The sequence below is a fragment of the Apium graveolens genome, chromosome 1 (genome assembly GCF_009905375.1).
Source record: "Apium graveolens cultivar Ventura chromosome 1, ASM990537v1, whole genome shotgun sequence".
Lineage (NCBI taxonomy): Eukaryota > Viridiplantae > Streptophyta > Magnoliopsida > Apiales > Apiaceae > Apium > Apium graveolens.
In genome coordinates this window covers 194,254,836-194,269,347 of record NC_133647.1, presented here as the reverse complement: position 1 = coordinate 194,269,347, position 14,512 = coordinate 194,254,836, and the positions used below count along the sequence as shown (strand labels likewise).

General features: G+C 34.5%; 1 protein-coding gene across 2 annotated transcripts; it reads right to left on the bottom strand.

Annotated features, from left to right (window-relative positions):
• Positions 1-206: 206 nt before the first annotated feature.
• On the bottom strand, positions 207-6,226 carry LOC141674817 (O-fucosyltransferase 7). 2 transcript variants are annotated; one of them, XM_074481523.1, is made up of 12 exons: positions 5,943-6,226; positions 5,377-5,478; positions 5,109-5,208; positions 4,965-5,032; positions 3,806-3,894; positions 3,494-3,674; positions 3,139-3,267; positions 2,930-3,063; positions 2,588-2,801; positions 1,973-2,157; positions 1,791-1,886; positions 207-751 (listed from the first exon to the last, which is right to left on the bottom strand). In XM_074481523.1, exons 1-12 carry the CDS (start codon positions 6,087-6,089, stop codon positions 613-615), a joined length of 1,584 nt encoding a protein of 527 aa, XP_074337624.1. In that variant the 5' UTR covers positions 6,090-6,226; the 3' UTR covers positions 207-612. The 2 variants fall into 2 exon arrangements, with proteins under 2 accessions (XP_074337624.1, XP_074337629.1); XM_074481528.1 differs by lacking the exon at positions 5,377-5,478.
• Positions 6,227-14,512: the final 8,286 nt, after the last annotated feature.

Sequence of the window (14,512 nt, the reverse complement as noted above, 5' to 3'; positions counted from 1 at the left end):
TTGTTTAATTTGATGTCTTTTGGACCATGAAAAATTATTAATCAATAAAGATAATATTTAGGGCTCTGTTTTTCTCCTATCAATTTCAGTAATAGGAGGACCTGCTATGCTGAAATGTGAATAGATTACATTTCAGTAGTTACAGACTTGCAGTACCCATGCATAAAGAATCAGCAAAAGAAAGAATCAGAACTAAGACAACCATATCTAAAAACAAATAAATTTCTTCTATAATTATTGTAAATCGAAGTTCCAAAAATTGAAGCAATGATCCTACATCTGCGCAGCAAAACTACTCTTCTAAGCTATTATACACTATTTCCCTGCCTATATAAGCCCTATCCGCAAAGGTTAGATAAGAATGATCTAAATCGTGGCAAAACTTTTTTAGAATGACAGCCATCGTCTAGCTCTTTGGTCTGTGTCCATCTTTCTACATATCTACATGTATAGTTGTGATGTATTCAGCAGGATACAACACTGATATGTGAGCAGCAGCTTCTTGGACTTCAATAATTTAATAAACCCACGGCAGCTCACTGATGTGCCTCCAGAGAGTCCTTTTTCCCCAGGTGAACCCAGAGGGATCAGTTTTGTTACCCCATGATCTACCTAATAAAAGAGAGAACTATTATCCTTGTGACATAAACAATCTGGTAAAGGGTTCACATAGAATGGCTCTTCTGAACGAAATCTATCTGTGCCCTTTGTTCCCGAAAGTGGACCTTTTCTTTTCCTAGGAGATCCCTGCCTGCACAGCCCAAGACGACGGGTAAATAGATTTGGTGCAAAAAGCATCATGTAATTATTTATGTATATCCCAAGTATCCAACGAATTAATACAGCTAAACATTGTTATGCACCGGAGAAATATAAAAAATAATCATGCATGCTCTTCTTGAGATACCCAACTTCAGGTAAAATCCTGAACAATAAGCATGGCTGTGCTACGAAATAAGCATGCAGTGCTTCGAAATAAGCATGCTTGTGCATTTCGTTGATGCTATGACCTAAACCATTGAAATCATATAACAAAGGATTATGGTAAAAATCATGGTCTCCTTTCTTTTCCATTCCATTTAGACCAGGGTCATCAAGAAAATTAAAAAAATGAAAGAATTACAAGAACGATATGTTTATGTAATGAGAATGGATGTAGTCCATAGTTCTGTTGCTTTACCAACAAACCTTTTCTGTTTCCAGATTAGATGCTAGGACTTCTTGAAACAAAAAATGTTCCGGATAGGTGACCAGGCCAGGCCACAAGAAGAAAAAGTACAGAACAAAAAAGAAGTAATCTTTAACACTATAATTTCAGGCACTCAATACTAAATATAATGACCGTCTGAATAAAGATCAGAAAAAAAGCAAGTCATTCTTAGTTATCCACCATGAAAAACCATTACTACATTAGAGAATCCAACAATCATTTCAAATAATCTCAGCACTTGAATGTCAAAGAAGAACTAATTGACTAAGGAAAATAGCAATCAACACAACAGTAACAAAAAAAGTGCATGAACTTGGTTATCCAAATACAGCCAGCATCAATAATACACCTTATTATGCGACAGCATAACATGGCCAATAGGCAGCACAAAGATCCTTAAATGGACATCGCAAAAGCAATACGGTCAAACACTAACTCGTAATAACATTAGATACCGAAGGCCGAGCAGCATATTATTATTCCTCTAACAAGTGACAGATATTATTATATTCAAATCCATATAATCATAATGAAAGTTACAGTAGATGCAGCCCATGTCCAAAAAAATCTATAAATGTACCTTCTTTTGTGTGCCTCAATGACACGTTCAAACAGATTTCTGCCTTCTTTCATAGTTCCCTGCTCAACTTTGTCAAAAAGACGAACAAGCAGTCTCCTGATGTGGAAAAGTGATTCATAAGCATGATATTCATACAGAAAGTTTCAATAACATATTATTCTTTTAGGATAAAAATATCTTGCCTGTCTGGAGAAATAGTTTTCCTGTGTCCCAGGAAGCGACGATGACCCTCAACTGCCATTGCCATGTTTCCAGAGTATGAAGGTATAAAAACATCACTCTCGACAGCTACAATGTAATCCAGTGACGCCATTTGAGATGCATGATTATTGAAAGGTTCAAGCTCGGCAGCTGTCGCTAATTTTTCCTTCATAATGGTTACAAAAAAACTTAATTAATTTGGGTGCTGGGCTGCGGGACATAAATGTCACAATTTGACATTAACTTGCCCAAAAAATTACAAGGTAAACAAATTTGGCCTTCTTCACCAATTAGCAAGGTGCACGACATGAGAGAGAACATTAGGGATTCATACATAACTATTGAGACTAATCAACAACTCTACAAAAAAAGCTTTTGACAGCAAGGAGAAAGAATATGGAGGATTCAGGCATAGCCTAGGGGAAAAGGCTCAGTACCTTCACTAGTCACTACCCTTCCCTTTTACTTGGAAAAAGTTAGAAAACAAAGAATACAAAAATCACACTTATCACCAAAGTGCACAAGAAACTAATTGAAGATAACTGTGAACCGAACTAACATGTTACAAGATATTGTCAATAATCAAACTCAAATACCTTGTTCATTAGAATTGGATAGCGTGATTGTAGATCAGCCATACGGGTATCACCCCCATATATTTCCCCAGAAGCTATATATATAGGGGTATGTGATGGAAATCCAAGAGATGTAAGGAACATTCCGACTTCCTTGGGAGTTAACGGACAAAAACCTTTGGCTCTTCTCTCAGTGGCGTCAATATCTTTCACTTTCCAGTATGCCGTGTTTTCCCTATATGTACAGAATGGACAAACTATAAAATGTCATATGCAGCAATACAAGTAACAGAGCGCTGTTGGTAAATGTTGGTACCATAAAACATCAAGCATGCTCTAGAAAAATAATAAACATATTTGTACCTTATCATGCGTAATTCTTCAGCTTCTTCTGGGGATAGACTATGAGTGCATCCACTAAAAGCAAGCATGTCTTTTTCATAACGTAAATGTAGAGCAATGTAAGGACCATATGATCTCATACGATCAACCAATAGCTGAAAATTGAAAGAATAATACTTAATAACTGCAATTACTTTCCTTTGTAAGTTCATGAGAATTAGAGATTTTACTTTTCCCATGGATTCTATGTGGGGTGCAAAGCGTAGGGATCCATAACAAGCACGGCAACGGAGCTTCTGAATATCTGGAGGAAGATTATTATTTGCGAGTCGAGAATCAGATTTAGCTGCTCGAATAACCTAACAGAATAGTATCATCTCAATAAGTTGCAACCAGAAACCTTTAATTTTATTATGAATAAAGAAAATGAAACAATGCATTTCTGTCAAGGTGGCCCTCATTTGGCTCAGTATGTTGGGTACTATTAGGCATATCTCAACCCTAGAAGTAGGATCTATAGCACACTTATATAGTAGCACTAAAACCCTGCCACACACGAACAACCCAACAATTTAGGAAACATACCTTATATTCTTCCCACATGCTAGCTATCTCTTGCTGATAATAATCGACACCAGACCAACTTCTGAAGTGCTTGACTGCTCTAGTAGCATTTGATAACTCTTTAGGAAGCTTTTTAATAATTGTAACATCGTTAGCTAAAGTATTGATGAAGTAGTCTTCATCAAATACATCAGAAAAGTTGCTGGAGATCATACATATAATGAAAACAATTTCAGTACACATGTAGGCGAAGGAGATATTTTTACCAGGAATAGATCTAGCATAATACATGTAATGGATACAAATTGCAAGAATAAACAAAGCAAACGGTACCTGGTGTCATGCCAAAATGAACGTTTATCAAGTTCAGGAATTACAAGGGTCGCATTTATGATACGAGCAACTGCGACCATATCACATATCTGCAAGTCAATATGAGACCACTCCTTAGTTTATATAGTTGCATAACTGTGCTAAGAACTAATAAGTTGACTAGGGTTTAACTATCTATCAAAGAAAGATGTGCCATCAAGTTTGTGAATTTATTTTATAGAAGTTTTAACATGAATGATAGGAGGGGATTTAAATTGATAATCTACCGAACTCGCAATAAATATAACTAGTGTCTCCACGTGGTGCAGTACAGATAATCCAACACATCAGGAAAAAAGGAAGTCAATATGATGTCCAAACAAACACAGCAATCAGTAGCATCACCCATCATTGAAACTGAATTCACATATAAAGGCAAATGCATCTCATCACCCATTAATGATTCACATTCGATCCAAAGGGGATTAGGAAATGTAAAAACTAACTTATGGATGGGATTAAACATGCTTTATGTGCACAGCTGAGATTTCATAGAAACAAATTTAAGACGTTTATAAGATAAAATTTTCTAGTGCAGTCCAGCTTAATATATATCACTAATTAAGAATTCTTCTGCTTATTTTATACAGAATACACTAAAACCTTACAGTAATATAACACATGTAATATAAGTGTGTCACCACTCATCAGTACGAAGATGGATACGATGTACTTCAATTTTAAAACAATTAAGATCTTAAGTTAACCATTTATGTCCTAAACAGTAATTTAAACTTCTTAAGTTCTTGTTCTCTTCAAATCTTATAACAGAGAGAGCAATCCTAATTTCTATTCATATCTAAATAACATCTTTGGTTCATAAGAACGCATTCAGTTTTACAAGTTTTTTAACAATGTGTTAATAAATCTACTAGTTCGATGATTATTTTGATAAGTAATAACCCACACTGACTTTCAGGATTTTATATTATGGAAAAATATGAATTCGGGACAGGATGCCAGAAGAATCCTAAAAACCTCTCTTCCCACCACTGATAAGCAATCCAAAAAATAATGGGGATTATTAAATTTCCAATTACAATTCGCTCCCCGGTAAACAGATAAGAGACAGTAACTGCTTTAATTTTTACATGATTAGATAAAGAGAGAATGTACACACCCCAGCGCGCATCTGGTTGAGCCCACCATTTGTATGTACAAGCAGATAGCCTCGAGGCTCTCCATAAACTGAAGCCATCATAGTAATCACTACATCAGTGGAGGAACATTACGGAAAAGTTGAAGCAATAAAAAACACTCTTACAGGTATAGGATGAACTCGGGTTGACACATGGCACAAAGTCTCGATTTGAAGGTGGTTTCCACAGCTTTCCAGCACCCAATGATCCATTTGCACCATCCAACTGTCAAGTCTAAGGGAGTGAAAACATGGAAGATGCATGACTACTTCGTATATAATGTGCATACCTACATCTACTAGACTTAAACCATAACATGACAAATCTCATTAAACAATACCAGTTTATTTACAGAATTAGGTAAAAGCAACACCAACAACAGAAACACAAAACCTTTTTCTTAATCCTAGGTAAAGGGGCTTCCAACGAATATGATGGCGCAAAGCTCCTAGTCCATCGCTCTTTGCTTAGCCTTTGGTACTCAATATCATGTTGCTACAAGATAATAAAAAAGCTTTCAGTTTTATATTCCAAACTACATTTCAAACTACCCCCTTTCTTCAAAAACAATAATAAAACGAAATAACCCTATAACACAAAGGGCAATGCTACATATCCCGAAAATGTTCCCAAATGACACATGAAGTATTTTTATTCATGAAATTCATATGTATTCCCGAGGGTCCATCTCATTCATTCGAAAATAGCATTTCTCTAACACAAAAAAGGCCAACATCATTCTTAACTTTCGAAAACCCTAAAAATCAAAACTTTAAAATTTAAACACATCAAGAAACCAAATCAGGCACAAGACAATCATGGGTTTGTCTAATTAACACAAAATCATAGATCTAAACATCAATCCAGCATAAAAAAAACCAAAAAAACAAAATCTTGAAAATTCAAGATTGTAAAAAAAACCCAACTTTAAAATATTGCAAAAAGGAGAAGACACTCACATTGTAAAACTCAAACAAGGTTGGAACTTGAGACTGAGGAAAAACATGAACATGGGCAGATAACAAAGCAACCAGAGAGATCACACATATTGCAAAACTCAACAACTTTCTTAATAATCCCAATTTTCTCCACCTCTTTTTCTGCATATTATTAATGTATCTATTTTGAATGTATTTTATGTATAATCCCTTTAAAGATTTTTTTCTAACAATCAAAAAAACCCCATCAATCTTGAGTGATGATGTGGTATAGTGGAGCTGTTCTTGTGTTGTGTGGATGTATAGGTTTGTAAATGTATGCATCTCTTTTTTTATTATTTCATTTTCAATATTTGGGTTTTTTTGAAAAATATAATTTTATTTTTAATATTGTATTTATTGTATGTATGACTAAAAAAAGTTAAGATGTGAGATAAGGTGTAAAATTATTTTATTGTGAATTAGCATGTAACTTTCTAAAATTATTGTAAAAAAATGTAACTTTCTAAAATACTATAAAATTAAAGGTAACTTGCTTAAATTATTATCCATGCCCTTTTTTAAGTTTGTACTTTTGTGCACAATTGTGTGTGTTTTAAACCCCCTATTTTAAAATAATATTTTTAAAAAGTTTTAAATTTATATATCTAATATGTTTTTAATCTCTTCCGGATATAATAGGAGAGTAAGGGGATAATTAATTAGTGAGATTAAAAAGTCTCATTGAAAAGACTAAATTACCCCTGTTTTTAATTTTTATATAAAAGGTGTGCTGCGTGGAATCGAACTCGAGATATTCTATTCACTTATACAACCTCATATCACTACACCTAATGTCACATTATCATACACATTCTTCTATATATAATAGGAGAACAATGGGATAATTAGTGAGATTAAAAAGTCTCATTAAAAAGACTAAATTACCCTTATTTTTAATTTTTATATAAAAAATGTGTTACATGGGAATCGAACTCGAGATATTTCATTCACCTATACAACCTCATACCACTACACCATAATGTCACATGTGTTTTTTATCATACACATAATATGCAAGTGTGCTAAATAAATATTTTATTTAACTTTAAAGATAGTTAGTTGAATTCCGCAAAAAAAAGATAGTTACTTTAATATTTGTATAATTAATTTTAAAGAATTAATTTCGGATACAAAATTAGACATAGTACATAAATGAATTATTATCTTATTTATTAATCTTTTTTTAGTTTGAAAATGTATCTCATATATTTTTAACATATTTTATTATTATAAAAGTAATTAAAATGTACATGTATATTTTTTAAAGAAAATATTGAAAATAGAATCGCTTATATATAAATAATCTATAATGGTATTACATATTTAGATGAATTCGAATTATAATGAGTCAAAACATTTTATTTTATTCCAATTTGCAATTAGAACTTGGCCCATTCTTCAAAAAAAACTCGAAATTTGACTACATGACCCGGCCGAAAAACATCGTCACATTCTACGTTTAGTAAATTTAAATTACAAGTTCGGCGAGAATATATTACCAATAATATGAATTTTTTAATATCTTATATTAATATAAATTAATGTGTTTGAGGTGTTTATAAGATCAAGTCAATTGATTATTTATATTAAAATTACTAACTTCACTGTTAGCGCATTATTATTTTTGGGACTTGTCCCGATTTTAAAAATATTCAAAATTTGATATGAGATCTCATGAGATTTTTTAAAACTACGATGATATATTAAATCGATTTATTTTTTATTTTTCACTTTAAAAAAACTAGATTTTTAAAAAGAATTCTTCAAGATAAATAATATTCATTGATCAAGATAATATTATACAAATATTTTGAATTATTTTTATATTTTGAATTATTCAAATAAAAGCTATATCTATACTATATTGTATATTTTGATTCAATGTATTTTATACTATTTAAAGAAAAAATATATATTGTTCAATAATTTGAATGAATTAACCAGTTCAACTTATATTTATAAAACTTTATCAAATTGAAAAATATTTAATTTTAGAAGAATAGTATACAATGTTATCAAATTATTATATGAATAAATATTAGAGTAGTAATGAAAGGAACTTAAAAACGGTTTAAATAACGATATAATTATAATTTTTCCTTCGAATCCTTAAAAAAATCATGAATATCAATAATAAGTCTTTATAATATATAATTTATTTTTATGTTACAACCATGATTGATACTCAGTTGCGTAAAAACTAGATATAGATTGTTTGTCAGTGATAATATGAATACCATATATAGATTATTGCAATTTATTTATTACATAATTTTAATTTTTGAATAATTATAAATGCCTGTTATTTAAGTAATCATTTGTCTAACTAGATGTTAATAGTGATTAAAAATGTACATAAATCAGATATTTAACATATAAATAATTGAAATCATCGTAATTTACTAAGAAATGTAACATACGACAATTTACATGCATACATACGTTGAATTTCAAAAACTAACCTTTTTCATTAAAATCAACTTTTATATTGTTGTTCCCAAGGAACTAACAATGAGATTTACAGAAGGGGGGTTGAATGTAAATCTCAAAACTTTTTCAAGTTTTGAGCAGTTTCACGGCTAAGTGTATAATGGACAGATGTGTGTGAATTGCTTTAAGCAAGTGCCAACAGATGTATATTCAAAATACAAATGTAAATAACACAAAGACCTTTAAAACTTTTCTGGTGGATTTGTTGTTCCACCAGATATGTGTATTTCAGAAAATCTGTGATATAAAGAATTGATCACAACTGCTTCCTAGTACAAACTAGATGATCTTCTCTCTATGTTTTTCTAAACAGCTCTGGAAAATTCACACCTAATTACTAGCTGCAACTTGGTTTATATATCACCAAGTTTATAAGTGAAGACAAAGATAAAATACAATTATAAAACAGTTCTTCACATGTTTCTTCTTCATTTCTCTATTCAATGCAATCTAAGATAATCTGAGAATCTTTGAATATTTTCTAGTTTGCACCAGAATGGAAATGCGGCTTTTTCTCGATTCCTTCAAGAGGCTACCACATTCCAATTGTTTCTGTCAACCCAAGTGCCTTTGTCAGCCTATGAATTGTCACTGTCAACTGCTATGGAATTGAACATCCGTTGAAGCTTTTATCCGTTGATGCTTCATTAGTTGATGTATTTATCCGTTGATGCTTTAGAGACATCCGTTGATGCTTTAGCAGTTGAAGCTTTATCCGTTGATGCATTCATCCGTTGATGGATGTTATCCGTTGAAACTTTAGAGACATCCGTTGAAGCTTTATTTCTCATCCGTTGAAGGCCTTTAATTTATCAGTTGATACTACTTCATTTACACAAAATTACAAGGCATGAAATATTTACAATTAGCCCTCCTATTTGCATATCCACTAGTAGTCAACATGACTTGTTTTCTTACCTAGCCTCCTGTCATTTTCCTCAACTTGGAGTTGGAGTTGTCTGTAGAATTCAGCTTCATCTTCATCACCGATATCCAACTTAGATTGCATGTCCTTGAGAGTTTCATTGCTGGCAATCTTAAGCTGGTCTTCAAGTCTAAAAAATCTTCTGACTCCTTTATTGTCTCTGAACTCCATCAACCAATGAGGTGATTTATGAATTGTGGTTCCATGCTCTGGGATGAGTAATGTTCTAGGCAAGGAATTTGACTCCCTCCAAGTCTTCATTATGCTGGCAATCTTGTTGAGAATCTCAGTCTTGGCAGTCCTGGTAAAACCAGTGTCCCTTTTTATAGCTGAGTAGACTCTAATCAAGGTAGAATATCCCTCATTTAGAATTCTATGAAGAGGCCACGTCCTTTCCCTACTTCCTTTATACTTGAACACTAGACTTTCTGGTAGCTGTCTGTAGGCATCTATTCCCCTCACTTCCTCCATCTCATCCAGGTAGAGTTCAATATCTGTACATTCTTTTATGTCACAAATGTGAACATAATCATCCTTTGAGGCTTGTGGCTTAGGCTTAGGTTTATGTTTTTGAGTGAATTTCATTGAGGTTGGGGGATGTATGAATTTGGATTTTCTTTTCAGTTTCTTTGGTGGTGGAGGAGTAGTTAAGAAGGTAGGAAATTTGACGGTGTTCCAATCAATAGGTTCCTCTTTAGGGATGATTTGTTCACCATGGATATTCATATTGGGGTCAGCAATAACAGGTTCAGGAATGGAAGGTAGTGGTTTAGATTTTGATTGGGTTGCCTCAGTATTATCTTCACTCTTCCTTTTTGCCTTGGCCTTCCTTCTGTTCCCCTTCTGCCATTCCCTTTTTTTCCTCCACACTTTCACAAAGCAGATTCCCAATATCCACATTTATGATTTCAGTCTTGTCTTCACTCTTGTCTTCAATCTCTTTCTTCTCTTCTTCAAGTTGGTTTGACTTTAGCTATTTTTCAGCCTTTGCATGTGCTCTTTTGTCAGCTTCCAACTTTTTAGCTTCTTCCTTTAACCTCATGATCTCTTCCTTCTTGGCTATTGAGAATTTGGGATGTCCTTGAATCACACAGATTCTCTTTCCCTCTCTATAGATAATAGTCATATTCATTCTTTCCACTGAATCCTTGGTCTCTTTGTACTTTATGATGTTACCACCCAGAACTTTGTCTTCATCAGGTTTTGGAAGAGGAAAATCCACTTCTTTTAGTTGAGCAAAGCTTAGAGGGTTCTTTGTAGAATCCTTGTTGAATCTAGTGGTTGGCTTGAGTACCATGGGCTTTAGGTTCCTTGAAGAAGTTTCTCCAACCTTATTCCTCCTTACTGGCTTTTGCTCCATAATGATTGGCTCAACTTTTGTGCTATGTTTCACAGATAAAGATTTTGTAGTTGTAGAGCCAAACACATGTTGTATCCTTTCATCAATTCTCTTCCATTGCTCTTTCACCTTAATCTCAGCTGTTGCTATCTGGATTAGGTCAATTCCATCAAGCTTTCCTTTGATTTGAAGTGTTGGAGAAGTAGTGATGGCAGGAACTAGCACTTTGGATATCCCCTTTTTGTTATCATCAAGGAGAGGGGTCAAGCCCTGTGCTTTAGCCAGTTGCATAAGTAGACTTGTCTAAGACTGTTGATTGTGAAGAATGGTCACCATAGATTTCTCAATAATTTGAACTCTTTGTTCCAATTTGGCCATCTTCTTTTCAGCATCTGATTCTCTTCTCAGTCTCAGTAACAGTTCCTGCATAGTACCAAAGGGCATGACTGCATCCAGTTTATCAGAATTGTAGGACTTCAAGTCAGCTATATCCTGTTTGAGTTCATCCACACTTAGATTCCGTCTTAGTTGTTGTAACTTCATGAGATCTAGAGAATCTAAGTGGGCTTGAAGAATGGCCTTGGTACCAGCATCTGAAGTTTCCCGAATTGCCTTTTGGATAGCCATAACTTGTTTAACCAAGGATACATTGAAATGCCCTGGTGTAGACTCCTTTGTCAAGGCCCATTCAGGGAACTCTGGAATAGAACTTGGGCCTTCAGCCCCCCTAAGTTCATGCTTCCATCAAAAGAATCAAAGTTATCATCATCAGAATTTACTCCAAATTCTTCAGATGGCTCACCATCTGTAGAAGGCATCCTATTGACAGCAACTTTATCCCTTTGTTGAGATTCTGAAGTATGTACTAGATTTAAAGTCTTTTCTGCCTCCTCATTGCCCTGAGTAGCCAACAGTTGATAGGCTGACACAGGATGAGTAAAAGTGTCAGCATCCAAGGAAATGTTATCAATTACAGCTTTAGAATGTTACTGAAATTGTCTTTCCTTTTCAACATCATCCACAATCATTGACTCACTAGCAATGGCTGGATCCACCCTTATACCTTCTGTACCTGCTTTTCTCTCAATTTCTCTCTTTTCTTGCATCAGGGGCTCCCCCTGGCTCACACTCCTCACACCCTCACCTTCACCTACTAAGGTGGTACTCCTCTCACTTTCTTTTACCATGTTGGAAGAAATAGCATGCATTTTTAGACTCTCAAGCTCTCCTTTTGCTTGGGAGCAACCCAGCCTCTCACTCAAATTTTCACTCCCTTCCCTCAATCCTAGAAGTGATTGTACAGTAACCATGTCTTCTACACTTGGAATTAATTCAGTTGTTTGTGTAGAGGCTATCAACGGATAAGGAGTATCAACGGATAACTACTGTTAAGCTTATCCGTTGAAGAACAACCACTTGTCAACGGATGAGGGATATCCATTGAAGAAGGAAAAGAGGTAGGAATTGAAAGTGACATAATTGTTGAATCTGTGTGGATTGATTTTAATTTAGGTGACACAGATTCTTCAACTAAGTCTGAAAGAATTGGTTGATGATCCAACAAATCATCTAAAAGATGATGATCAACAGTACTTGAGTGGGGCTTCTCCCTGAGTTGTAAAGAGGGAGAATCAGGAATTGATGTGAATATCATATCCACATCCAGAGATGGTGATGGAGAATTTGGTGATTGATGTGTGTTAATTTTGAGAGAATGAGACTGTGACTCCACATTTGTTGGAGTCACATCAAGCTGAATTTGAGAAGGCATAGATACAGGCGGGTGTATATGTGCAGTGTGTGCACCCTGTGTGGAAATTAGGGTTTTGACCCTCTTTCTTCTTGTAAAGGCTTTTACAGGCGAGTGTGTAGGTTCAGTGTCCCTCCCTCTTTTGTTCTGTGTCCCTGGCCGGGGACTATTTTCAATAGCTGCACCCTTTTGGGAGGATGCAACTAGGGATGAGTTTGAATCCTTTTCAACCACCACAGTCTTTTGAGAAACTGTGGCTTGGCTAGCTGGGGTACCACTCACCTCTCCTACCTTATCCTGGGGGTTTTCTTGATGTTCACCTCTCCCCTCACCACTCACACCCTGTTCATTCCCCTCAGGGTTTATGGTAGTTGTTACAACTGTTGTCTTTTGAGAAACAACAGAGGTGGCTTTCTTTGACTTTGGTTTTGAAACTTTAGGTTTGGTGGCCTTGGTAGGAATCTGTTGGGACATAGACACAGATTCCATGGCCACACTTGAAGGCAAAGAAATGATGGGGTTGGAAGTAGTAGGAGTTGAAGAAGTGTTTACCTCACTTACCTGAGGTGCATCCATGATTGGTGAGTATACCAATGGCACCTTGCTGTTGAGGTCAATCATTAAAAGGTCTGCAAGGATCCTCTTCTCTTGTACCCAGCACTTGAGCTTATTACTCTCATTATTTATGACCAAACCTTCAGCAACATGGTTAGCCAATAATATAAAGAATCTAGCATAGTAGATGTTATGAGGTCTATTAGCCTTGTTACCTAACCTAGTACCCAATTCTAGCATAACATAATTGCTAAAATTAAAGTACCTATCGGAAACTAGCATATAGAGCATATTAACAAGAGATGAAGTTATTGCATCAAAATTACTAATTTTCCCAGAGAAAACCTTGATAAAGGCATCACCAAGAAAACTCCATTCTTTCCTAATGCATTTTCTGTTAATACTGCCTAAACTAGTAGAATTAAGGGAGTAGCCTATGGAATCTAACATGCTAGATACATCATTATCAGTGTGTGGTGTCATGGCATTGTTCTCAGGTAATTTAAAGCAGGATTGTATATCATCACAGTTAATACAGTAATCCTTACCTTTGAGAGAGAAGGAGATGATCATATCAGTGGGGTTGAACTTAGCAATTGTCCAAATCTCCTCAACTATCTCACAGTAAATCATTGGGGCCTCCAGCATTGCATAGCTCAGTTTGTAGTTCTTGATGAAATCCATCATCTTGTGATAATCTGAGTGGGCTTCATTCTTTTCCACCAAAGCTATGAAATTGTTTTTCTCATAGACTAACCCAATTTGAGACATTATCTTTACCACTGGTGCCATTTTTGTGAGTAGAAGTTGCAGAGAAAAATTGAGAGTTTTGGGAGAGAAAGATAGTAAAAGCTTTTGAAGATTCAAGAAAGCGTAAAGTGAAAATGAGAAATCAAAAGGGCTTTTATACTTTCTCAAATTAAAACATAAAGAAAATGATTAAACAATATTTTTAAGTAAATTACAGCCGTTTAAGAAAAACTGTATGTATTCTAAACACTACCTTTACTACAAATACATACAACTGTATATATATATGTATCAACGGTTAAGAAAATATAATCAACGGTTGTGATCCACTTGAATTGACTGATGTGACACTTCAACGGATAAGGTAAATTGTCATCCGTTGAAGAGTAGCACAATTTTATCCGTTGAAGGATAAAATTTCCAGAAATGTATTTGTCTTTCAACGGATAATGGACATCCGTTGATAGAACAACTTTGACTTTCAACGGATAGGGAATATCCATTGATAGAATAAGCTTTTCTTAAAGCCAATTTTGTTCTTGCAACAAATCTATTTCAGACTGCATAGCAAATTGTAATTTAGACAAGAATTTTAAGAATAATTAAGCATACCTAGCTCACTTACCAACCTTGTGAATGTTGATTCATCAAGTGGCTTGGTAAAGATGTCTGCAATTTGTTGTTCACTTGGAACAAAATGTAGTTCCACTGTACCATTCATGACATGCTCCCTTATGAAG